General features: G+C 41.0%; 1 protein-coding gene across 12 annotated transcripts in view; it reads left to right on the top strand.

Annotated features, from left to right (window-relative positions):
- PLXNB2 (plexin B2) overlaps positions 1–25,552 on the top strand; it is a 351,000-nt gene that overhangs the window by 265,025 nt on the left and 60,423 nt on the right. For all 12 annotated transcript variants that reach the window (XM_006122609.5, XM_075928258.2, XM_006122610.5 and 9 more), the window contains 8 exons: positions 1,510–1,636; positions 4,106–4,256; positions 6,491–6,605; positions 7,470–7,572; positions 8,046–8,147; positions 13,986–14,078; positions 15,261–15,342; positions 20,283–20,455. In XM_006122609.5, the coding sequence (XP_006122671.3) occupies positions 1,510–1,636; positions 4,106–4,256; positions 6,491–6,605; positions 7,470–7,572; positions 8,046–8,147; positions 13,986–14,078; positions 15,261–15,342; positions 20,283–20,455 (946 nt within the window). The remainder of the gene's footprint in view (positions 1–1,509; positions 1,637–4,105; positions 4,257–6,490; positions 6,606–7,469; positions 7,573–8,045; positions 8,148–13,985; positions 14,079–15,260; positions 15,343–20,282; positions 20,456–25,552) is intronic.

Raw genomic sequence — 25,552 nt, 5'->3', positions numbered from 1 at the left:
CCACCTCGCCTGTTAGCAAAACTCCACAGCCTCTGTTACCCTGCTTTCTTTAGTAGCTAAAAAATGCCAGAAAGTGGACCTGGAGTGGAATCTTTCAAACAGGAGCCATAGCTGATGAATTGAGTCACTCTTGTAGTTAATAGCCCTCTAACATTGGAGTCAGTCAAGCCCACAGCCACAGTTTTGATGCTCTCTGAGTTTTATGCCTCAGTTGTGTGACTGCAGCAGACACACAAATAAATTTTTCACTTGGGCTGTAGAAACAGAAGACTGATCATAGGTCAAGGAATGTAAAGTATGATAAGACATAGATGGAACAGGTCTGATTTGGATTAACTGCAGGTAACTAGTTCATTCTCTGAGTTCTTTGTATTAATTATCTGTCCATAGGATTAGATTGTCTATTTTTATGGAATATAAAATGGCCTATGGGTAAATATTTGTGTTTTACTTTATAATCCTGATGTTTTACAAGCAGCTGTCCTGTTAAATTAAAAACCTAACTGAAAATGAAATTAATACAGGTTGGACCTCCCTCGTCTGGCAGCCTCAGTACCTGACTGATCCCAAACAAGGGGATTTGCTGGACCAGGGAAGGTCCTTTCCAACATGGCCCCTTCTGCCCTGGGCTAGGGCTCCTTCCTGGCTGTGGCTTCCCAGGCCAGAGTGCCACAACCTGGGACGAAGCTCCATGGCTGGAGCCGGAGCTTGGTGGGCAGGGCCAGAACTCCCTAGATGCCTCTGTTGGCCCCTTAGCTACCGCTGTCAGAAGTTCCTGCTTGCGCTGCATGCCCCTCTGTGCTCCCCTCCCACAACACAGGGGTCCCGGCTGAGTCACCCTCCTCCTGCAGCTTCTCCTGCCCCGTAGCCCAGCCTCCCTATACCTCCCAGGAACATCCGTGGTCCTGCCAGACCAGAGAGTCCCAGTTAAGGGAGGTACAACTGTACCTGTCTTGTCTTATTATTTCAGAAACATTTCTGTGTCAGCCTAATTTTTTTGGAAGAAGTTATTTAAAGGTTTAGAGAACATGACCTATGAAGCCAGGCTTCATGAACTGGGCTTGTTTAGTTTGGAAAAAAGAAGATTAAGGGGGGACATGATAGCGGTTTTCAAATATCTAAAAGGGTGTCACAAGGAGGAAGGAGAAAATTTGTTCCTCTTGGTTTCTGAGGACAGGACAAGGAGTAATGGGCTTAAAGTGCAGCAGGGGAGGTTTAGATTGGACATTAGGAAAAAATTCCTAACTGTCAGGGTGGTCAAATATTGGAATAAATGCCAAGGGAGGCAGTGGAATCTCCCTCTCTGGAGATATTTAAGAACAGGTTAGATAGACATCTGTCAGGGATGGTGTAGACGGAGCTTGGTCCTGCCTTGAGGGCGGGGGGCTGGACTCGATGACCTCTTGAGGTCCCTTCCAGTCCTATGATTCTATGATTCTATGAAATTAGGGAACACTGATTTGAATCAACTTCGTATTAAATATTTATATTGTGTTGTCTTTTTGTCAGGTGCACGAGAAAGAAAGATTGTGAAAAGGCTAATATGCCGAACCATTGGCTATGGAGCCCAGAAGGAATATGCCTGGCCATTATTAGTGCACACCCTCAAAACATGAGTCGCAAAGCCCCGGGCAAGGTATGAAAAATTGAATATTTGCCCATTGTGTACATAAAACACACACAGTTTCTTTATTGTCTCCACATTGTGGGCAGTCGGTTTTTTAAGCTGAAGATCATTGATTAAGCTTGTGTAACTTTTGCCTATTTTTCCATTTATAAAATGCCTTTATCCAATATTGCTCTATTAGTATGTGTATGAAACAGTAAAATAACACACAACTGGTTAATGTTAATTAAGTGGAACATCTCCAAGAGTATTCCATGCCCTCCCGGTACCCACTTGTAGTCCAATCAGGCAGAAATTGAATGAGCAGTTGAGCTTTAAACTGTGCTTTGAAAGTTGACTTGTAATAGGAAGATGGGAATTATCATCTCTGAGGCTACGTCTACACTGGCCCCTTTTCCGGAAGGGGCATGTTAATTTCACCTATCGTAGTAGGGAAATCCGCGGGGGATTTAAATATCCCCCGCGGCATTTAAATAAAAATGTCCGCCGCTTTTTTCCGGCTTTTAAAAAAGCCGGAAAAGAGCGCCTACACTGGCCCCGATCCTCCGGAAAAAGCGCCCTTTTCCGGAGGCTCTTATTCCTTTGAAGTAGGAATAAGAGCCTCCGGAAAAGGGCGCTTTTTCCGGAGGATCGGGGCCAGTGTAGACGCTCTTTTCCGGCTTTTTTAAAAGCCGGAAAAAAGCGGCGGACATTTTTATTTAAATGCCGCGGGGGATATTTAAATCCCCCGCGGATTTCCCTACTACGATAGGTGAAATTAACATGCCCCTTCCGGAAAAGGGGCCAGTGTAGACGTAGCCTGAGAGTGGCAGAAGAAGGTGCCAGAAGCTCTGCACTAAATCATTATAACCCCACTTAGTTAGCTTAAGCCTTGAAGCAGGAGGGTTCAGTTCTGTTCCAAAACCCAGGTATTTCGTTTTAACATTTATTACAATTCTGGGTATTCCTCTTATTTATATAAAAATGTTTAATCCCTTATTGAATCCTGCTGAGGTTTTCTAACTGAATCTATGATGAACTAATGGAAGCAAGCTGCTGCATTGGGACCACATCCTATCACTATCCCCAGGTGTTCAGATCTGAAAACTGTTAGTGAAAGTGTCCCATTTCATTAAGATTGCTTTGGTAGAGTGAGAGAAGACACTCGCCATATTGAGCTGTGTTACATCAGCAACTTAAATTGTACCTGACAGTGAACAGAAAGCCAAGGCATCCTCTGAACAATAGATTTTGTGTGTTCTCTATGGCTGACACGCTGACTAAAGTGAATAAGGCACCCTACGTTCTGCACTAGCTGAGATTTGCCAGGTGGTCTTAGACTCTAGCTCTGTTCTAGAATGATGTGTGATAACCCCATTAGGAGAAGCCGAGGCATGCATGACCATGTGGGACTGACCATTTTGATAGATCCATTGTTGGGAAATAATCTAAAAGAAAAACATTATAATCAAAACTGAGAAAAGAACATGGAAGTCACTCTCCTCCATGTAATTTACTCTTTCCTGTGATGCATCCTAGCTCATCTTTCATCATGGTCCATCTACTCATCTCAGAAATGTGGTAATTCCTAAAGGAAGCTGTCTTAGAAGGGGGAAAGAGGCTATCTAATTATTGACTATAGTACCAGTGGCTACGGAAACGGGGACAATAAGAAACTATCTTTAAAAATACCCTGTAATTAATACACCAGTGTCCAGCTGCATCAAATCTGTAAAAATACTGGGTTTCTTCCTTAGTCCGTCTCTCACCTTGCTCATTTCCCCTTTCTCTTACTTCTCCCCTATTGATCACGGCAGTAATCAAACACTTGCTGCACTGGTTTTTTTATCGGGACAGTAAAGCCCACCCATACCACTCTCTCAAAAATCCTTTCCTTAGTGTTTTCACCAAGCCATGGTAGTATTCAACTTTCCTTTTCTGGAAAGTTTGTCTCTTCTAACTTTTTTCCCCCCAAAATCCAGCTGCATGACCCTAGCCAGCCTTGTGTCTGGCTTTTTTTCATTGTCCTTCATCTGTCCCATATGGTTAATGTATGTTAACACAAAGACCGCCACAAATATTATATAAAAATTGCTCTGTTACTGGTATTGACCCAGCTGCTGAGAAGTGCAAAAAAGGAACCATTTGGTAGGACTAGTCCATATATAATTTTTTGTATTAATTTAAATGTGTGGAATAGCCGTACAGATTTAAATTAATAGAAAAGTGATAAGTGGGTGTAATAGAAAAGAGACAGAAATGAGATGATGAGCTGCAACTTTGAATCTTTGCGTGACTTTCTGTGGCACCCCATCCATACAAAACATTCATAATTGCACTTGGGTAACAGTTGACCTAGGTGCCAATGATCAGGGCCAGGAAAAAGGACAGCTGAAAATGTTGACATGGAATTTGTAGGGGTTTTGGTTAATTTTTATTCAGGTGGCTGTTTTTCTGACTTTTTTCTAAAGTAGAAATATGCCTCTGTACTTTCCACAGGTAGAACTGACTGTGAGTCCATTGCCAGATTTGACTGAAAGTGATCAACTTTGGTGTCAGTTTGGTGAAACCACTCAAGTTGCAAAGTTGACAGATGGGACTATTATTTGTGATCCTCCCCAGACAATTCCTCACACTCCAAAAGGTCAAGGTAAGAATACTATGCTTCCTCCCATTTATTTTATGTGGGGTGATTGCTACCAGCATAATCCTCATTATGTATTGTTTGCATGTAAGTTTTTGATGTTCAGCTCTATGGACTGATTTTTTCTGTTCTTGATCCCTTCCTAGCTTCAACAAAAAACAGTGCAGTCACTTCCATGCATGAGATTAGTGAAAATAGTTAGGTCAAAATTAAGGTTTTCCAATTATTTTGAAGGTTTAATTAGGTATAATTAAGGTATAATTAAGGTTTTCCAATTATTTATTACTTTCATTGTTTACAGTAGGAACTTGAAATTAGAGAGAAGAGGCCAGAGATATGCCTTTTCCTGTAACGGTGAAAATCTGTCTAGATTTAACTGATTTATCTGACTCCCGGAAGCTGACTCCTCTAGCTTCGTAATGTTCTGAATCTTCAAACTGCCTGCCTGTTTCTCCTTCACCCCTGACCATGCTTTCTCATCTGGCACTTCTGTACAAACCATTCACTACATATCTTTCAAATTCTGTAACAAGTTATATGTGTTCTATGAAAGAATAGAATGTCATGTAATTAAAGATGTTATCATTCTGCATCCCTGCTAATATGCATTCATTTTCCATGAGCAATTGTATTTCTTCCAGTATTCATATGTATGGAGGGCTTGACTTCATAGCAGTGTTCCCTAACAACTAATATATTTTTCTGTATGTTATTTCTATTCTGCATGCAATAACGTTGCATGAATTATTACAATAAGTTTTAAGGCATTCTGATGGTTTATCTTTTCTTAGAAATACTCATGAATATGGCTTTCTTGATATCTGGCAGAATAAAATTTCAGTGTTCAAGCACATTAGCCATCTTTGTACTCAGCTGATGACAGTTAGGTTTAGTTACAGAGAGAAGAGCAACATATAGATGTTGAACTGCTGTATCAAACTGCTGAGAGAGATGAGATACGAGAAGGTACCAAGTATGAAGAATAAAATAACGCTCCAATATTTAGTGGCCAATTCACTTTTTCTAAATCTTCTGTAATCCAGATGATTTGAAAAGACTTAAATCCTTCTTGATAAAGCTGTTGTAGTTTGACTCGATTCAGCACATGAAGTGATATAGGAAGCCTATCAGGAGGAGCTAGCATTAGAGTAATCAAGCCATATAGAAATCCATCTGGGCAAACCTTCAAAAACAATGTAAAAATACTCGATTTCACAGGCATCACATCAGAGAGAAAACTATAACCTCCAATAACAATGGAATGATTGCTGGTAGAATGTGACACACATTCAGACACAACCATTTAGTCTTGAGAAGCTCCACTATTCTGAAATCATCCACACTGCTGTAATTGTCGAAAAATTCCAAAGGAATGATGATATGTTCTAATTCGAAGGACACCTACTTGCAGATCCCGATAGAATGAGTTGAGTACAAACCTAACTGAAATTTTCAGGATGAACTAGTGGTAGGCAAAGTGGTCTTACAGCCAAGCTGCCATCACACTTTCAAGAAATTATTTGAGGAAAGCACAGTTTGAAATTGCTCAGTAGCTTGTGAAATAGCTTATCACAGGAGTTTAATGATTTCTGCAAGAGGAATTGTAAAGATCGTCATTGCTGAAAGCTCTGATTTCCAAAGATAGGTTTTCCATTCTTTGTTCAGTAATGATCCAGATTAGAAATACAAAGTTATGTACAACAAGCCCAAAGTCTAAAGTAGTAATTTTAACAATTCAGGAATTATTGTGCTTAGTGAATAACTTGTGCAAGGGTGACTTGTTCTAATTCGTAAGTGTTTATAGAGTTTTGTGCAAATGACGAGCAAGCACTTTTACAAGAAATATCTATTTATGAAAGTATTTTCTTAAAATTAATTCTTTGCATATCATTTTTCTTCTCTATCCAATTCTCATTTTCCTTAATGACTCAGTTTTCATCATTCTATTACTTTAAGATATTTCCATACTATAATACTATTCTGTAATGTTGCTTACTTACCATTTCTATTTATTTATACTATCCTGTCTTTGCATCATCAGATATTGAAAATTTGGTAAAAGTTAAGAACAAATAAAATTAGTCCTATTATGACTCATTGATTAATTTTGACCTTGTGATTATCAAATATTGCAGATAAATGTTTGTTTTATACCCTGAACAAATAATAATAATAATAAAATGATTGCACCGTCTTATGCAAGAGCTAACATATTCAACTTTATTTACTTTTTTCGGTAGATCATGTTTCAGTTTCACTGACATTAACTTTTGTGAAGAAACAGATATTTTTTGCATCGGCTACATATCCATTCTATGACTGTGAAGAAGCAATGAATCTTTCTGAAAATCTGCCGTAAGTATTATATCTTCTTGAGTTGTTGCATCATGCTATATGTGTTCAGGTAACTGAACTATTTAGTTAATGCAGCTGAATCCTTTTATAGAAAACCCCCCAGCGCAATCAGAATTCTTTAATATCCAAATTCTTCCTTTACATTTCAGTAAAGCTTAAGACATTATTCTAGTGCACAGATCAACTACTGACTAGTTATATTGCAAATGTTTTAATAGACATAAGATTTAAATTGAACATTAAAATGTCATATTTGCATCTGTACTTCGGTGGATTTCCATTTTTGTGGGTGCAAAAATACCTGTGTAACTGGGCTCCCCCAGGTGGATATGAACCTGGGACCTTTAGCGTAGGAGCCTCTACAGCTTTAGCTATAAAGATAGCTGCCTCTCAGCTGTTCTGTAGAGTTCACTCATTCTTATCTTTCACTGTAAGTGGTCTAAGTGCCACTACATGGGACAATGAACCAAGCCCACTAGCTGTGTGGGTTACACCTACACTTAGGTTCTGTCAGCATCCAACTTGTAGATTGAATTTACATACTGAAGAGTCAGAGGTGAATTATCTGATTTGCAAGCATGAACTTGAGCTATTTGGGTGTCTAAGGCTATCAGGCCTCTCAAATTCAGGCCCAAAGTTCCTGTGATCCATACTATGGCTTTCTGATGCATGTTGCTGATACCAGAAGCAGGTTACCAGACAGAATTCTTTAATTATTCTCACAATGAAATTGTGAACTCAGCATAGTAATGATTTTGTAGTAAATAGTTCTTTCTGTGACTAAAAATTCATTTTTTTTAAATAACATTTGAATATTTAGGACAAAAAAAAGTCTTATTGATGCTCTTCACATTATATTTGTAGATGCTATTCCTGTGCAAGCAATCGATGGAATTGCCAATGGGACTGGGAAAAAAACATCTGTGAAGAGTCATCTTCAAAAGAGGATGTGATTAAACAAAATATGGTAAAATTTTAAAATTAGAATAGATTAGATTTTATTTGAACACTTGCATATTTTCTTGAACATTGCAAGTTGATCAGTTCAATTCAATGTTTACATAAAAACAATTATTCTAAAATTAATTTCAGAAAATACAATTTTTATGACTTAAAGTGGGGGTAGGAATGTAGAGCTGTGAGTAGGAGGGGGAAAACAAGACAGAATAATTTCTTAGAGGATATTTTTGTTCATTTTACTATTTTGCTTTAATGGGAGAAATAAGATTTCAGGGCTGGAAAAGATAATGATCTACAGCTTTGGCATATTCTGTAGTCATTTTTAGTGTGTCTAATTTGAAAGGGTGTAATCAAATCTGTCATTTTATTTTAAGCATGGAGTTTTGTCAGAACAAGAATTCAATCATCCAAAGGCTATTGAGGTTTGTTTTGATGGATGATTTTTATTTTAAATGATGTATAAAATTCTTATCTCCATAGGAGAGAGAATGCCCACAGTTTCTAAATCCCAAACCTCCAATAATACCAATGGATTACCCAACAACAGTTCATTTTGAAGGAAAGAATCTAGAAAATTATCAGGTAAATGAATTAATTCTGAATAGTCATTTGACTTTGAGCTCATCCTAAATTCCTAAGATATTAGTGTGTGTTTCTTCTGGGTAATGTTACTGCTTACAAAGCTCTTTTAAATGTGTGTGTAGCTTAATTGTACTTTCCTTTGAATGCCAGGATACATTTTTTTACCTCTGTACTTGCTTTCAGAAATCCAGGTTGAAGACCAGACCTCGTTGAAGTCAAAAGCAAATCTCCTGTTGACTTCAATGAAGTCAAAATTTCATCTTGAACATTTAAATTGTTCTTGACCGAGGGACAGTCTCCTCACAAAATGGAACTCCTGGTGGAAGCATTTGTTGAAGAGAAAACAATGGATCTTTAGTTTCCATTAAAAAAGTGAAACTGCTGTTTTTCTGTCTCTCCCATTGAAAAAATTCAGTAAGATGTTACAGTAAATCCCCAAGCTATTATATTACATCGGGGAAAACTGCTACCAGAACAAACAGCTGAGAGAGGCCCTGAAAGGGAGGTGAATTCCAGTGAGTAGTTTTCCTTTTAAATTCTAAGAGAAAATGTTATCTGAATCCTCAAAAGTCAGGCAGGCTTTCACAATGTTGAGGAACTGAAGTCCCAGCTTCAAAGGTGTTTGAGAGAGCACTCGCATGCAGTTCAGTTTTTTTCTACAGAAAGATCTTGGCTACAGAATTCTCTTCTCTTGATATGCCATACTTTTCTATACATAGGCATATGTAAACCATTGTTTAGTGTGTGTATTGTCCTATGTGCCCAATTCATGGAGGATTCAAGTCTCTGAGGGCATGTCTACACTACAGAGAAGATTGACCCTCTGGAAGTTGATATTCTAGTGTTCAAATTAGCGAGTCTAATGTAGAACCCCCCCTCCCCCCAAAAAAATCTAACTCGAGGGCATTCCCTACTGGTGTCTTATATTCATCATCCTGTGAGGAGTAAGGGAAGCCAACAAGAGCACGTTCTTCCTTTGGCCTCCTGCAGTGTAGACACCGCAGCGGCTCGGCTTAAGGTAAGCCAAATCCAGCTATGTATTTTGTGCAGCTGGATGGCATGCCTTAAGTCGACCTGCCTGGTCTAGTGTAGACCAGGCCTGATAGTCCTCAATTACATAGCTTATTTGTTTTCCTCAAACGGTAGAGACTCATTTTAGTTCTGGAGGTGCCTAGTTCAGGCCTTGGTGTCAGTCAAGATAATGGCCATCTCACACACATAAGCATGCACCCTTTCATGGCTTTTCTATCTGTACTGTGAAGAGGGTGAAATACAGCTTCGGCAATGTAATTTGTAGAACTTTGAAAGAAGTATTGTGTGCTGTAACTTAAAGTGGAGAGGAGTAAGCAAAGAATCAGGCAATGTACCTTCAGAAAGATCTCTGATGAAATTTAGAAATTGGATGATTATAAAAATCTCATACAATTTGGAGAGGGACAGTCATTTGTGTGTATTGGGGTTGGAGATGTGGCATGTGAGATTAAAAAAAATGGTTTTAGAGCTATTCAGGAAATTATATTTGCTTTCCTTAAAGGTTCCTATAGTGAAATATTTGAGAAATATTTTTGAGTTCGAATATTCTTCAAAAGATGTTGGTGGTATTTCAACAGAAACTTAATAATAACTCCCCAAATAACTATTTTGAAATAAGTGTTATTCCTCGTGGCAAGCAAAAAGAGTTATTTCAAAATAACCAGACCCTTATTTTGAAATAGCTCCCTGCTGTAGACCAGGGCCTTATGTTTAAATGTATTGATGGAGTTGCGTTGCTTTTAGCTTTGGTAAGTAAATCTTGTAAGCTACACTGAAGCTTCTGCCTACTGTCATTTTTCTTTTTCTCCTTTTTTTTATTTTGTCAGGCGAAGCCTTTTAGGAGTTTTCCTCCATTTTCCTCCTTTCAGGAACTTATATGGGAAAAAATCCTCTCTTCATAATACAATAATGCTCTTGGGAGTTTGCAGTGGAGGGCTTTGTTTCCTACGACTATTCTCAAACCCAGTCTTTTGATGGATGAAAAACTATCCTCTCCCTATTTTTGTCATTGAGAAAGGACAAGAGGAAGAGAAAACCATTGCTGCCCCTTGCTATTGCTATTAAAAACAACGAGCAGTCCTGTGGCACTGTAGGCACTAACAAAAATAAATAGTAGCATAAGCTTTCTTGGGTAAAACTCACTTCATCAGTTGAGTTGAAGTGGAAATGAGAGCGAGCGAGAGAGAGAGAGAGACATTTTAACCTACCTGATCACTCAGTCATGGTTTTAGAAGTAGTCATTCTTCTACAAAAGAAATTCACAACCCAGTTACAGAGAGGGACTGCAGAACTGGAAATTATCTCACACTGTTACCCAGGGCTCAAATAAAGATATTAATTGGTTAACGCACTGCAAAGCCAATTTCTCCTGCCTTTTAACACCTCTATTTTCACATCAAAAGCTATGAATGGGACATATGCAGCCCACTTAATTAGCTTCATTAACACGGGTCCTACAATTGACAGGTACTTCTTTTCTTGTTATATATACCTTGGATTCTGTAATTTCCACTTCAGCCCATCTCATTAGATGGATTTTACTCACAAAAGCTCATGATACTTTACATATATTTTTGTTGGTATCTAAGGGTATGTCTACACTAGCCCCCTAGTTCGAACTAGGGTGGCTAATGTAGGTATTCGAACTTAGATACTAACAAAAATATATGTAAAGTATCTTATTGGAACGAGGTGTAGCAGTTAATCCGAACTAATGACTTAGTTCGGATTAAGGGTACGTCTAGACTACCGCGTTTTGTCGACGGAAGTTTTGTCGACAGATACTGTCGACAAAACTTCCGTCGACAGTTTGCGCCCAGACACATGGAGTTCTGTCGACAAAGCAAGCCGCTTTGTCGACAGAACTCCGTAGTCTGGACACAGTGTTACAGGCAATAACACCTTCTGTCGACAGAGTTCTGTCGACAGAAGGTGTTATTGTTGTACCAAATAAAAGCAAGCAGGATCTTATGAGGGGGATAAGGCAAAAAGCCACATTTATTGTAAAGATAATAATAAAAAATAAAGAAAAGATAGAAGCAAACAACGTTGTTTAACTACTTATTCCTATCACTACTTAACCCTTATACACTTGTGTATATATATATATATATATGTATATATACATATATATATACATATATATATATATATATATATATATACACATACATAACCATTCATTCATACATCCATTCATTCAAGTTCTGTGTATAGTTACCAGCCTGGAAGTTGCTTGTGACAGGATACTGGCCAGGTACTCTGTACACAAGTGATGGTAGTGGGGAGCGAAGTCCTGATCAGATGCGCATCTGAAGCTCCTGGTGGGCTGGCAGCAGAACCTTGGACTCTGATTCCATTGTTTTTTAGTCCAGTTCTTATAGGAATTTCTTCCTATGCCAGTCTATGGAAATTGCTGTATCATGCTGATGTCTCCAGGGTGGCTGCCAGGTGCTCATCAGTGATCTCATCGGGTGGACCTCCAGTTTCTCCACTTGACACCTTTTGGTTGCACTGGCACCTGACGCCTTCTTCAGCCCTTTGTTGCTGTATTCTCAGGCTGGCACCTCTCAGAACCATTCACTCATCATCCAAGCACTCTCTCATACATTCATACAGTATTTTGTATAATAATAAAAGTTGTAGTTACAGAAAGTTTCTGGGTGGTATTGCTTAAAACATTCTCTGACTGCTAAGTAAAGTTAACAATGCCCTTAGACAATTACAGGGCTTGGCTCCCATAGCAGAGTTAGTGGCTTGACAATGCATTGTTACAATGTATCTCTGCAATGTTAATTCCAAGCAGCCCCTTGCACAAGCTTGAGCATGCCCTGGAGCGCAGGGGGGGGGGGGGGGCTGTTTCTGGCTACATAGGATTATATTCTTAACAGTTCTAAGTTACATGACCTAATACATTATATTCTAAAGGGACAATAATAATAATAAATCTAAACATTTAACAATTTTAACAAATAATAATAATAATAAGAAGAAGAATTAATAATAAATCTAAACACTAGGTTGTGGGGAACAATAGGATTATATTCTTAACAGTTCTAAGTTACATGACCTAATACATTATATTCTAAAGGGGCAATAATAATAATAAATCTAAACATTTTAAGTTGTGGGGAACAAATTATGGGGAGTCACTTCCATTTGGAGGAATCATTTTCAATACATTAATATGTTATCCCTACATACTGCCTCGTAAAATGAGGTATACCAGCGCCGACAAAACCGCGGAGTTCTGTCGACATTATGTCGACAGAACTCCGCGATAGTGTAGACGCTGGTATTGTTTTGTCGACAAAAGTCCACTTTTGTCGACAAAACTAGGTAGTCTAGACACACCCTAACTTCTGACTGCCGCGTGTAGCCGCGGACAGTCAGTTTAGACTACGGGGCATTTAAAAATGGTGCCTGCCCGGGAACATGCAAATGAAGCCCAGGATATTTAAATCCTGGGCTTCATTTGCAAGTTCGAATGCCTACATTAGCCACCCTAGTTCGAACTAGGGGGCTAGTATAGACATACCCTAAGGTGCCACAGGACTACTCTTTTTTAAAGTTACAGACTAACGCAGCTACCAGTCAGATTTTTTTAATATGCAAACTATTGCTATTAGTTACATAAACCTTTTTAACCCAAAGAATAGCGATCACTCCTGTTTCTGGGCCACAGCTACATATTAAACAAATTTGGGCATCTCCAGCCTCAGACTTATTTAGATGGGTGCAGTGGAAGAAGGTGGCTTACCTATTCTTGCAGCAAGGCTGGATAGTTGAGTAACCAAAAAAACTTATAAAAGTATTGGGAGGTAACCATCTTGCCATGTACCACAAAGAAGGGACCAGAACCCCCCAGTGCCTCATGAAAATTCTAGTTTAAGGAGGAGCAGGCCACTGAAAGAAGTCTCAAAGTCCTCCAAAGGCATCAAAACTAAGGAAGGGACATTCCATGCTGAGGCAAAGAGAATAGTGAAACTTTGTTTTCATGCAAAGCTAGCAAAGGCACCAGCATGACTTGGAATTCTCAGATAAAGTTCGTGTAATCCCAAGATCCACCCTGCAGACAAAACCTGCCTGCTTTGGTTCATAAAACTCTCATGAGCCCCGATCATGGGATTCACACAGCTCTGTTTGCAACACAGCTGATGAGGGAATGCGCGTGCTGGGTAACACTGGGTTCTGTTATTACTTGCTAAAAATGAATACTAGATACTCTCCTATTTTATTTGTGTTGCTCCGAAGCTTGACCATTAAATGGATGTTGGAAAGGGAATGTTGGCACAAGTAATAGACTGTTGATAATAGGGATGTAAACAAGTAACCAGTTAGTCAGTAAGCGTAACTCTTACCAATACCCTGGAACAGCCCCACAGTGGTTGGGGGCCAGCCACCCCATGTGCAAAGGGGGCCAGAAGCAGAAGCCAGCCTCTCCACAGGCAGGGATGCAGGCTTCTGCTGCCGCTCCCCCTCGCCCCCATGTAGGGGGGGAGGGCCAGGAGCAAAAGTCAGCAACCCCACAGGCTGGATGCTGCTCCAGCCAGGCTGGACCAGTCCTCCCCCCAACCCCTGAGATCCTGCTTAATTGATTAGCTGATTAAACCTAAGTTTTGACCAGGATTTTACACCCCCTAGTTGATACTATCTTTAGCTTTGGGTTTCAGGTAATGATTTAATTGGTTAGCTTTCTAAATCTGATCATATCAATATCCATGCTGAGCAGTATATTGCTTATTTACATTTTATTAAGATCGGTGGTACTGTAAACATTCTAACATGAACATTTCTCTTGTATAGGATAGGTCTTTTAAGATTGGAAATGACCAATTTGAATTTGAGGCTTCTGTTTACAAATCAGAGAATGAAACTTTCTCATTCCAAAGTAAAGAGGTAAATATATACCCTTTCTGTCTTGTTATAATACAGTGTGTGTGTGTGCTCCTGGCCAGCCGGCCCACAGAGAGAATAAACCCAAATTACAGACTTTTATGGTGACTTTTTCACCCAAAGTGGCAAAAACAACTTTTGGAATAGTAATTTCTCCATTTCCTACTGCCACTTCTCCTCCCCCTCCATCCTGATAGCAATGATTTCAGCATGTATGCAGCTCAAGCATTCCTTAAACGATGCCTGTGGAAACTCTGGACCATATGGTTTTGATTCAGCCTGATCAGACTGATTGAATATTGAGGTAGGAGACAGAACTCTTGAGTTCTTCCCTGCCTCTGACTCACTGACCTTCCTGTGATTTAGTTTCTCAGCCTATAAGAATTTCACCATCCACTGGAATTAAGTGTGACCAATGTCAGGGTGCCTTTTCAGAAAAGAGAAAATGTATGCAAAGTTTGTTGTTTTGTTTACTAAGTTATGAGTCAGGACTAAGCTTAAGTAAATAAGCTGAAGGCCTACTAGCTCACCTCAAAAATTTTTATTTCTGAGGACTGATTAATATCTATGTCACTGTTACATTGATTTATATTCTATATGTTTTTATCTCACCCACTTTTTGGGACCTTATATTATGGTCATCTTCTTTTAAATACAAGAAGAATTATATGTTTCAGAGCCAGAATGCTAATTTTTGATTAGCCAGAGAATGTGTATTTATTGGCAGGGAGGGCACTACACTGTTGAAGAGACATGAGGCCTTCCTTACCACTTTGAGTGAGTGTGCTATATTGACAGGAATACTACATCCTGATGTCTTGGGAACAAGGAGTTCAGCAGGTCTAGAGATGACAGTTTCAAGCAATTACTGACACACTCAATACAATATGCTAGCTGCTTGGATACCTACCACTGAGTCACATCATGAAAACTGATGATCTTATGGCAATCCAATACTACTCTCTGTTGAACCTTCTAGGTTCTGATTGCTATGGATTAAATTCATTATAAATAGTTTCCCTGAATGCATTTGGCTAAGAATAGAAACAGACCATAGATTTGAAGTGTTTTAGATAGCTTCTGAATCCTCATAGATAATGTTATTAAGAATTATGGGATGCAAATAATAACCTTCCAGAATTAAAATAAGCAGATGCAAATGTCTTCCTGTGTCATCTTTTCCAGTTTTCCTATGGTACAAATGAAACTCTGCCACTTAGTCTGTTCATTAAAACGGATGAGGTCAAGATTGACAGTAAACTAATGGGTAAGTATGAATTATGGGGCTCGGGGAGTGAAATTACGGTAAATTGAGATTTATTCCCATAATACAGGCAGTCCCCGGGTTACGTACAAGATAGGGACTGTAGGTTTGTTCTTAAGTTGAATTTGTATGTAAGTCGGAACTGGTACATATTGTAGGGGAAACTCTAGCCAAACATTTCTCCAGAGCTCAGTTTTATTCTCTCACACCTCACTTCCCTCAGTCCTTTATTCTCAAGCTGAGGTGTCTGCTGAGAAAAGCCGCTCCGCGTCTCCCTGGTCTGCTGGGGGGAAGCAGCTAGTGCGGGGTTGCCTAACCCCGTTTGTAAGTAGGGATCTGATGTAAGTCGGATCCATGTAACCCGGGGACTGCCTGTACATTTTATCTTCATGAATCCACAAATGTTACCTTCTCAAATTTTACTGATTTTAGTAAATAACTTCATTAAATCTAGCAAGGATTATGCATGAATTGTTTGATTCTGCTGGGAAATAGGGATGTCATGACTACATGGTTAACCAATAAGCCTGGGTTTAATCCTGTCAACTACATGCACCTTCCCTCCCCCCCACTGCCTCTGTATCAGCCTCACTAAGGGCAGAGGCTGCTCTGTGAGGTGCCAGCCCAGTCTCTGTCAGCAGGGAGCTCAGGCCCCCGCAGACAGGGGTTGCTGCTGCCCTGCTGCCTCTAAACCAACTCCCGCATGCCAACTCTCATTGCTGCCTCTGACACAGAGGCAGCAGCAGTGTGGCAGGGGCTCCCCAGGAGTTGGGCCAGGAAACTGACGGGCGGCAGACTTGGGGAAGCGGTGGGTAGAGCAGCTGGGGTGCTGCCGATTGGTACCGGAGCACCGCCCCTCACCTCGCCCCCTCTCCTCCACCGCCGCTTGCAGCCCCAGCTGGCCTGTAGCAGGTAGCTGCGTGGGGCTTTCCCCCGCATCACTGCAAAACGGTGGAGGGTTCGCCCCTCGCCGCCCTGTTCCCAGCTGACCCCGCCCCTCAGCTGGCCCCAGTGCAGGTCCAGGCAGACCCGTCACAAGAGTATAATCCCCTTTCCCTTCCTCCCCTTTCCTTTCCCGGCCTTTGAGCGTGCGTGGGGCTCACAAGAGCTCTAGTTGTCCGGCTGGCTGGAGCACTTACGGGTTCCAGTTGGTGCCAGACTATCACGAGTGCCGGAAAATTGGAGTTTTACTGTACATGCTATCTGACATCCCTACTCTGAAAAGCAACTCTCTTTAAAAATGGTATTATGAAATGTCATTGTTAAGCTCAGTGATTTGATAGCAAACTTACTCTCTTCACAGGTAAAAAGGTGAGTTTTCTTAATGCCATATCTACAAACCTCACTTAATTGTCATAATCAATGATAGATTCTGTAGTCTTCTGTTTGGTTTATATTGAGAAATCCAGAAAAGTATTCATTTTGCCTTAATCTTAGTACTTTTGTGTGCCATAGAATTAAGGTATGAAAAATGTGTTACTGCACAAATAAAAAGTCATAATCCCTGCCATAAATTGCTTATTTATTTATGTATTTCAATTTATAATGACATAAAACATTTGAATTAAGTTTATGATCCTGGTCTTGTAAGCTATTGTATGCTGGCAGAGCCCCAGTGAAAACAGTTAAGTATCTCCTACATAACAATTCTTAAGATTAAGGTCTTGTAAACATACCGTTATAGTGCTTGTTACTGTGAGTTGAATGAGACCAATCTCACTCATAAATAATGTCCCCATGTACATAAAAATCTTGTTTTAGAGGGATTTCCCTGTGTTGCCTCTGCAAGGCTGAGAGCACTTTTTAACTTTTGCCATTTCTTCTTTTACGGGTAAGTCACATTGTAATGGTGCAGCATCAGTAGTTCCATTCCAAAAAATTGTGAAGTTATAAATCGAGAATCTTCTAGAATCTGGTGGGGAGGGAGGAAGGAATAACCAGAAAAAAAGAAAGGGGGAGAGGAAGCAGTGATATTATTAAAGGAAAGCTCTTTTTCAAATACAGATCTATAATGATCACAAAGAGAAGGCTGACGATTTAGCCAAAATGCCTTTTTTCTTTTTTGTTTGAATGTTTTTTTTATCCAAATTCTCCCTTGCTTTAAAATTTCCTTAATATGTGAAGTCCATAGAATAATGGTCTTTAAACATCATACTGCACCTTGAAAGGAACTGACTTTGGAGGAATGGACTTTGTTCAGTTATTTGAATTCCAGCACTTTTGAACTCTCCAGTAAAGAAGCCTCTCCTTTGTATAATGCTAGTGAATGCTAAGTTATGATAGCATTTTAAATCTCAGACCACTAAGGGTTCTGAACTATACGAAATCCAATATATCTATACCTTTTATCCTTTGTCCTTGTTATCAGTTACTTCACAGCCAGTATCTAAAGGCAATGGATAAAGCCTGAATCTAATGAGTGGCTTGCTGCTCCTATATTTAATGAGTTGGTCAGGGAGTGAAGGACTGTTTAACACTTTAAGATTATCTTTCCCTGCCCTTTCATGCCACTGGGTGTGAGAGACTTCAAGATGTTGCAGTGCTTACTTGGTTTGTAAAGAAAGGGAGTGAGACTCCCTTGCCAGCCAGTGAAGGATGATGAAGTAATTCAGCAAATATGTTCCTTTGCTTTGTCAGGTTGCCATGTGGTGGTGTGGGTGGAAGTTATAGGATGTGTGCAGGCAAAGGGAGGATTTAACAACCTTGCTTGTTAAAAGTTTCTGTGCAAGAACAGTCTATTACCAGTTTACGAGTGCTGGATTAGGAAAACGATCTGTTACATATTGCAAATTATGTTCACGTTTGTAGATGTGGGAAAAGCTTTCTCTGCTGCTGCCTGTGTTGAGTGTTCCTAGGATAAAGGGAAGTGTTAACTCTGTTGTTGAAATGGGGGTTGTCAGTCTGGCACCTTTCCCCAGCACTAAATTTGCTTTTATTTAAAAATTGCAGAATGAACGAGTAAATAAATAATCTATTGAAAGTGCTTTGGTGCCTGAGCGACTCCATAGCTGAGTGGTTTTCAGATAAAATTAGCTTAGTGTACAAGTAAAAAGAGACTCTTCCTCACCTTTCTTAGTACTTCAAATCCAAAGAAAAGCTCCCCCCAAGGAAGAATCATATTGAAGTCGTTCAATAATGTGTGTTACAGAGAGACCAGCTATTCTGGGCACCACTCTATCGTGCATGCCTTGCAAAGACATGACAGCACTGCAGAGGTTAGAGATGAAAAAAATGTTTTTTACATTACTGAGTTAAAAAGTAATCTGGCATGGTAGTCTCTTGGGTTTGGCATTAAAATCTATTGCTGTTACTTCAGTGCCTAATTGGTTACTATTAAATTAAGTAGCTTCTTTCATTCCTTTTCATAAAAATGCACTGAAAAGCTAAAAGTTGGAGAATAATGTAGGTGATGCTCTGCCAGAGTTCTAATCCTCTGGGAGCTAAAGGGCGGATGCATGCCCTTTTCAGCCCGACATTTGGAGATGGACTTAACCTGTGCATTCCAAAAGCAGCTGTTCCTCCCTCTCATCCCCCTCGCCACCTTCATTCAGCAATGTGTACTTGCTGCACTTCACGTTAAGGAAGGACCCCTTCTCCAGTGCTTTCATTGTCACTTGGTAAACTGACGAGCAAAAAAGGAAAGCTGCGGGGCTGCTTGTGCTACTTACATACCCCTTCTTTCCTGTGTGGCACCTCTTCAGCCTATCCAGTTTCCACTATAGTAGCTATCAAGTGCATGTCCAAAAGTTCTCTTCCAAACCTTGGCTTTTCTCAAGGTGCCATAATGTTTGGCTGTATAGAGAGGCTTCAGCTTTAACTACTAAGGTTGTGATTATGTAGCGCAACAGAGACCAAGAGCCCATCTACATGGTACTGGCAAAGCACATTTGAGGGGTCTGAGTTGTAGAGCATTCTGTGTACTTGATTATAAACTAGGTATGTTTTAGTTCGTGCCAGCAGGGTCTACACAGAGCAGTCAGAGCAGTTTACAGATAACACCCCCCTCGTGTGTTTTGCTGTATTGCATAGACAACCATAAGGTCCAAGGTAAGCATTGTTCTTTGGGAACACTGGTGCATGGTTCAATAAAAGGAGCATCGTTCAGTAGCAAGCCAGCATAACAGTTGTATTACATTCTCTAAATGAGATGTTTGGCTCTTTTAGTTGCTAGGTTACTCACTGCATTTTAACTGCAGTTTTTGCAGAAGGGGTGGTGGATACTTAAGAGGTGGCTACTCAAAAGGAAAAGAAAATTGGGAGTCACTAACTGAAAGGGAATAATAAAAGGCCAGGAATGAATTAATGAGCATTTGCTTTGGTGTGCAGAAACTACTAGCTTCTCTAGCTGAATGCTTCAAGGCAGATTTTTATAGTGTTGGTTTTGGCCTAAATGACTTGGGAGAACCCTACTTTCTTTGTCCCTGTGATACACTGATATGTCTATGATCAGCAGAAAGGCTGATGCTAGATAACTCCTTTGAACTCTGGAATACTCTCCTCCCTCTGTCTGAAATAGCCTGGATTTTTAATGGTTTTTGGTACACCTGAAAGATCTGTTTGGTTCAGCTGACCTTTGAATAGACATTTAGGCTGATATATGGGGGGTTGTGGTATTTGAAGAGCGGTAGGTGAACAGATTGATCTGTAAATGGATTTCTAATTTTAAATAAGTGGTAGGGCATTCAGAGCCTGTTCATGGAAGCTTTTCTTTTGCTAAATTGGCAGACAGTAAATAAGTAAATAGAGCTGCTCAGTTTTCAGTAAATATGTTCTATGTAGCTAAATACATACTCTGTGCAGGATTGGCCTATTGAATGGGAAGACTCTGGCTAGGGCATTACACTTTTTCTTCCCCATCATCTTGTTAAAAGAGAGCATATCCTTGAAACTATAATTGACTTGACACTGTGCACTTGTAAATCTTTTTATAATTGTCATTTTAGTGACTTTATACAACTGCTCTTATGGCCGAAGCGACTGCAGCTTGTGTCTTGCGGCTCATCCTGACTACAACTGCGTCTGGTGTGAAGAAGAGGGCAAACCAAGCAAGTGCATTTATAAGAATCTGTGTCACGATCCTCCTACCGAGACATGTCCTCATCCAGTCATTACTCGGGTACGATCTCCTCCCTCCCTCCCTTCCCCCCTCTTTCTCCCCATGTACTGTGATTCTTTATCAAAGATACCTCTGAGAACATTGCATGCTGAAAAAGGCTTGGTCAAAGCATTTAAGTAAGCTTCTAAATTAGCTGCCAGGAGATGATATTGGCATAGTGGGTCTGCAAAGTTTGCCAAGAGAGAGATCATAGAATCCTAGGACTGGAAGAGACCTCAGGAGGTCATTGAGTCCCAGCCCCCTGCCCAAAGCAGGATCAATCCCAACCAGAGCTTTGTCAAGCTGGGACATAAAAAACTCTAGGGGTGGAGATTCCACCACCTCCATAGGTAACCCACCTCCATAGGTAACCCATTCCTTTACCTCACCATCCTCCTAGTGAAATAGTTTTTCCTAATATCCAACCTAGACCTCCCCCACTGTAACTTGAGACCATTGCTCCTTGTTCTGCCATCTGTCACTACTGAGAACAGCCTCTCCATCCTCTTTGGAACCTCCCTTAAGGAAGTTGAAATCCCCCCTCACTCTTCACTTCTGCAGACTAAACAAGCCCAGATCCCTCAGTCTCTCTTTGTAGGTCATGTGCTCCAGTCCCCTAATCACAATCTAGTTGAAACCATGCTAGCAGTACTTAAACATGATGGTTGGTACCATGGAGCTAGTGTAGTTCACTTGACCAGTATGGATTTATTTTTATTTGAGTTCTGTGTTACCCAAGCATGTTGTAGACCACACCTCAACAGGACTATGAATATGTTTCAAGGTGTCATCACCATTCTTCCATTCTTTATGACTAGATGAGGGAGGTCACAATATCTTTCTCTGTTGTAACATGTGTTGTAAGCTATCCCACTGCCTGCTGTGTTGTTAGTCACTGGTCTTTTGCTATACCTGTATTTCTACTTAGTGATTCAGTTTATAGCACTGACTCTCAGCCTTCTGACTCCATAGCTGTTGACTTTCTTAGGTGGAGACCCAGGGTATGTCATTTCCCTACTGCCACTGTGTTATTCCCAGAAAAAGACAGACTGCCTCAATAGGCCTGCTTGCTTCTCTTGTGAGAGACAAGGTACCACGTGATTCCTCCAGTTATGTTAGTATGTAGCCCTTTCTGAGCGAGTCTCTTTATTCTTAGGATAAAAGCATTTACAGAGAAAACATTAAAAACCATAAAAACCCAATAGAATGTAAGAGATTCCCCCTCTTCCTCAAAACTGCCTCCAGCATGAGCTCTGTCAATGTCCCTCTCCCCCCACATACACAAACACACACACACCCCATACCCAAAGGAATCTCTTTTGTGATCACAAAGTCATAATAACCTTAGCTCAGAGCAAGCACCCAGTTTTGCAGGATCACTCAGTAAGCTAAGTCTATCTAACCCTTCCATTCATGGAGTAGAGCTTCTTTTTATTTTCTGTATTGGGAGGAAGGCTCCGAGACTACTTAAATTCAGGCTATATATTCAAAATGCAATTCTTTTTTCAGTGGATAATTCCGAGTGGGTCTTTGAACTGTTTGTCTGTGACAGGTGATCAGCAGACAAAATCCTCACCCCTTCCCAGTCTCCAAGATGAAGCTTCAAAGACTGAGTCCCTGGGTGATGTTTTCAAACCCATCCTCCTCAGTACTTCCTAGGAATTCCGTTTCACACACATTGTCCCAAAAGTTCAATTGTGTCTAATGTATCATTCAACAGAGGCTTAAAATTCACGTGATCTCCAAGCAATGTATTGTTCAGTATCCCAGAGAAATTGCATGTCATTCCACAATAACACATACACAGTTGCATTTGTACTAAAATGGACTTCTGATGGGTTCTCCTCCCTCTTCCCCCCTCTCCTGGAATGGGGGTACCACTATGTCCACCAGCCTGGGTTCCCTTTAACACTGTACTGCTTTGACAAGTTTCAAAGCTCTCTCAAGCCTGCCCTTTCACCAATACAGTAGGGACACACCTAGCTACAGCATATGCAGGCAGGTTCTTTAACCAGCCCCTGTACAGGTAGGCTTCAGCTAGTGCACCTCCCAGTTGCTGAGGCACACATCCCCTCTAGGTGTTAAACCCCAAATCATACTATCTTGTGGTACACTGGGAACTGAACTACATAAACGCATAGAATTTGCTCCCTTCCTCGCTGTAGAGAGGAATATGCAACAGTGTTCTTCCACTGAATTATGATTCCCACACACTGGTTTTAGTAAAGCAAAAACAAGTTTATTAACTACAAAAAAAATTATAAATGATAACGAACAGATCAAAAGCAGATTACCGTGCAAATGAAAAGTACAAACTAAGTTCAATACACTAAATAGATTGGATCTGAACAGCAGATTCTCACTGTAAATCAGGGGTCGGCAACCTTTCAGAATGCTGGGTATAGTAACCATATTTTCTGAGCCAGCTGCAGCTAGGGCAAATGGTTTAATTTAAATTCTCAAACTGATTAAGCATTTTAAGCGTTTTAACTTTCTTATGTTAGTTTATCAAACTTATTTAAAATAAAGTAAAATATTATGTCCAACACAAAAGGTTTCAGTATTTTCTTTATTTATGGCAGGGGTGGGAAACCTTTTTTTGTGTTGGGGGTCACTGACCCACAGGAAAAATCAGTTGGGGTCCATGCAAGTGGAAAGCAAAACTCCAAAAAAAAAACCAGTCCTCACTGATGTGGCCCCCAAATGAGAAACCTCACTCCTTTGGGAAGGGGCAGGGAGGATGGAGGTTCAGGGTTGATCCACCTCACTTGGGCCTTATGAAGGTTAGTGTTCACACAAGGTTAAACTTTATCCAGACTGTTATGCAGCTGCAAAGCACCATTATTATAGGGTGCTACAGACAGGCCTCCTGTAACCTATGGCGGGAGCAGGGGGAGGAGGGAGCTGGGGCAGAGAAGAGGAACAAAGAACACTCTCCCAGAAGCAGTAATTCATCATCAATATCCATACTGGTATAAGCAAAGACATGAGAGCCCTGTTACTCCACAGAACTACAGCCAAGTTTAACACCCACTGCTATCCATTGACATAGGCATCACAAAGTTCCAATGCAGCCTCTCTTTCCTACAATCTTCCCTCTCCCCTGCCATCAGCTTCCCTTCTAGTGGGACCCTCCTTCTCCCCCCAGCAACGTCTCTCATACAGCCCTTTGCCTGAAGTTCTCCTGTCTTCCCAGCCCCTTCCCCTACAACAGATCTTCCTTCACTAGCCCTCCTGCTGTGCAGCCCCTTCTCCTATAAGGGACTCCGACCCCCCAGCTCCCATCCCAGATAGCTCCTTCCCCCAATAGAACCCTCCTGTCACTTCCCTTGTCTCAGCTGCGCTGCCCCCTGAACTCCGCTGTGCCCAGGCTCCTTACAGCACACCCCAGGCCTGGCTCTCCTGGCAGGGCCTGGCAGGGCCACACACACTTTCTGTAGCCACTTCAGTGCCATGGAGGAGACATGCTCAAGCTTGGGGCTCTGGGAGGCAGCAGTGGTGGGCGGCTGCTCCCCAGCCAGGCTGGCCAAAGATCATGTCGCAGTGCCTCTGGCCTCTGGGGCTGCCCCAGAACTGTGTGGCTGGGGTGGTCAGAGGCCAGAGATGCTGCTGCCATGGCCACGTTGTCCCGGGCTGGTCCCGGAGGTGCCACCTGAGGAGCCCCCCTGTGCTGCCCCCTCCTACTCCCGTCTAACCTGCTGTGGGGAAGAGGGAGGGCTCCAGCAGCTGTGGGGGGGAGGAAGGGAGGTCTGAGCTCCTGCCCTGCATGCCATTGAAAATCGGTTTGTGTGCTGTAGGCTGTTGACCCCTGCCCTAAATGATGATACAGGCAGGTTCCATGTTCTTAAGGGGCAAGCTGGGCTTGCTTACAGTTTGGAATTCCCAGGTTTTTCATTCACAAGCCTAGGTCCAGCTCTCCCAATTCAGACTTTTTCCCTCAGGTATTTCAGTTTACTTGGTTGGGGAGTCAGTGAAGAACCAAAATGATGTCTCACACACAAACACACTCCCCTTTTATGACAGGAACCTTTTGTTTCAAAGCTTGATTTCCATTCCAATCAGTGAAAAAGTACTGACACCCCAAGATGGAGTCCAGCACTAGGTGATCTGGTCACATATCACTGTAGTGTTACAGCAGCCATTACTCAGAGGCTGCTTGTTATGTCTTCACAAAAGCTTCCAATGTGGGAGATGAGCTTCTCAAAGGCCTGTTCTCTCTAATGGCCTTTCTTCAGCCAGCTATTCAGAGTGAAAGCATATTGTCTAATGGGCATTCCCCCAGTAGAAACACATTTGAAATACAGATACATAGTCATTATTTCTAATTTTAGATACAAAAATGTTACATGCATACAAATAGGATAATCTTATTCATCAGTGACATCTCACATTAGTTATCTTGCATAAAATACATCATAACCAGTGTTCCCAGTAAGCTTAGCACTTGAGTGGCCACCCAGGAGGGAGTCAAATGCCACCCAGCTGATTAGCAGAGTGCCCACAGCACATGGATGTAAAAAATTATAGGGAACATTGATAATAACTGTCATAAACCCATCATAATAATTTCATTGTGAAGAATATGGGGTGCAGTGTCATAAGACCCCTAATGTATTAAACTTAATTCAGTAGTGTTTATCTTAATTCCAGAAAGGTTGTCCAGGATAATCTGTGTTTCAAACTGCTCTTCCACCCTGCACTATAATTGTCAGGAGTTTGTTGAACCAGATCCAGTCACTGGATCACATCTGCTTCTGAGCCATTTGGGTCTGGATGAAGTCTAGTCACTGTTTCTAGTTCTGGGAATCCAGGGTAATTTTCAGAGCACAGACCTGTTATCTGATGCCTTTTTTTGGCTTGGGGAAGATATTGGACTCCTTGGTTTACCCATTCTAGGTTTACCCTAAAATCAGCATCTGAGACCGCCCAAGAACTCCCCCATCCCAGAGTTACTTATACACACTCCCACAAAGCTTCACCTAGGCTGTGGGTGCTTTGGGTTTTTCAGTTATCTCCTTCAGGGACAACATGGCAAGAAATAGTCTTAACAAAGGAATTTGGTATCCACGTTGACTTTACTGGTGAAGCACTCGAGTTGCAGATTTTTTTAAATGAACA

The sequence above is a fragment of the Pelodiscus sinensis genome, chromosome 1 (assembly GCF_052426305.1).
Source record: "Pelodiscus sinensis isolate ZL-2025 chromosome 1, ASM5242630v1, whole genome shotgun sequence".
Classification (NCBI taxonomy): Eukaryota; Metazoa; Chordata; order Testudines; family Trionychidae; genus Pelodiscus; species Pelodiscus sinensis.
The sequence above is the reverse complement of the archived record's forward strand: the minus strand, read 5'-3'. Positions and strand labels throughout refer to the sequence as shown.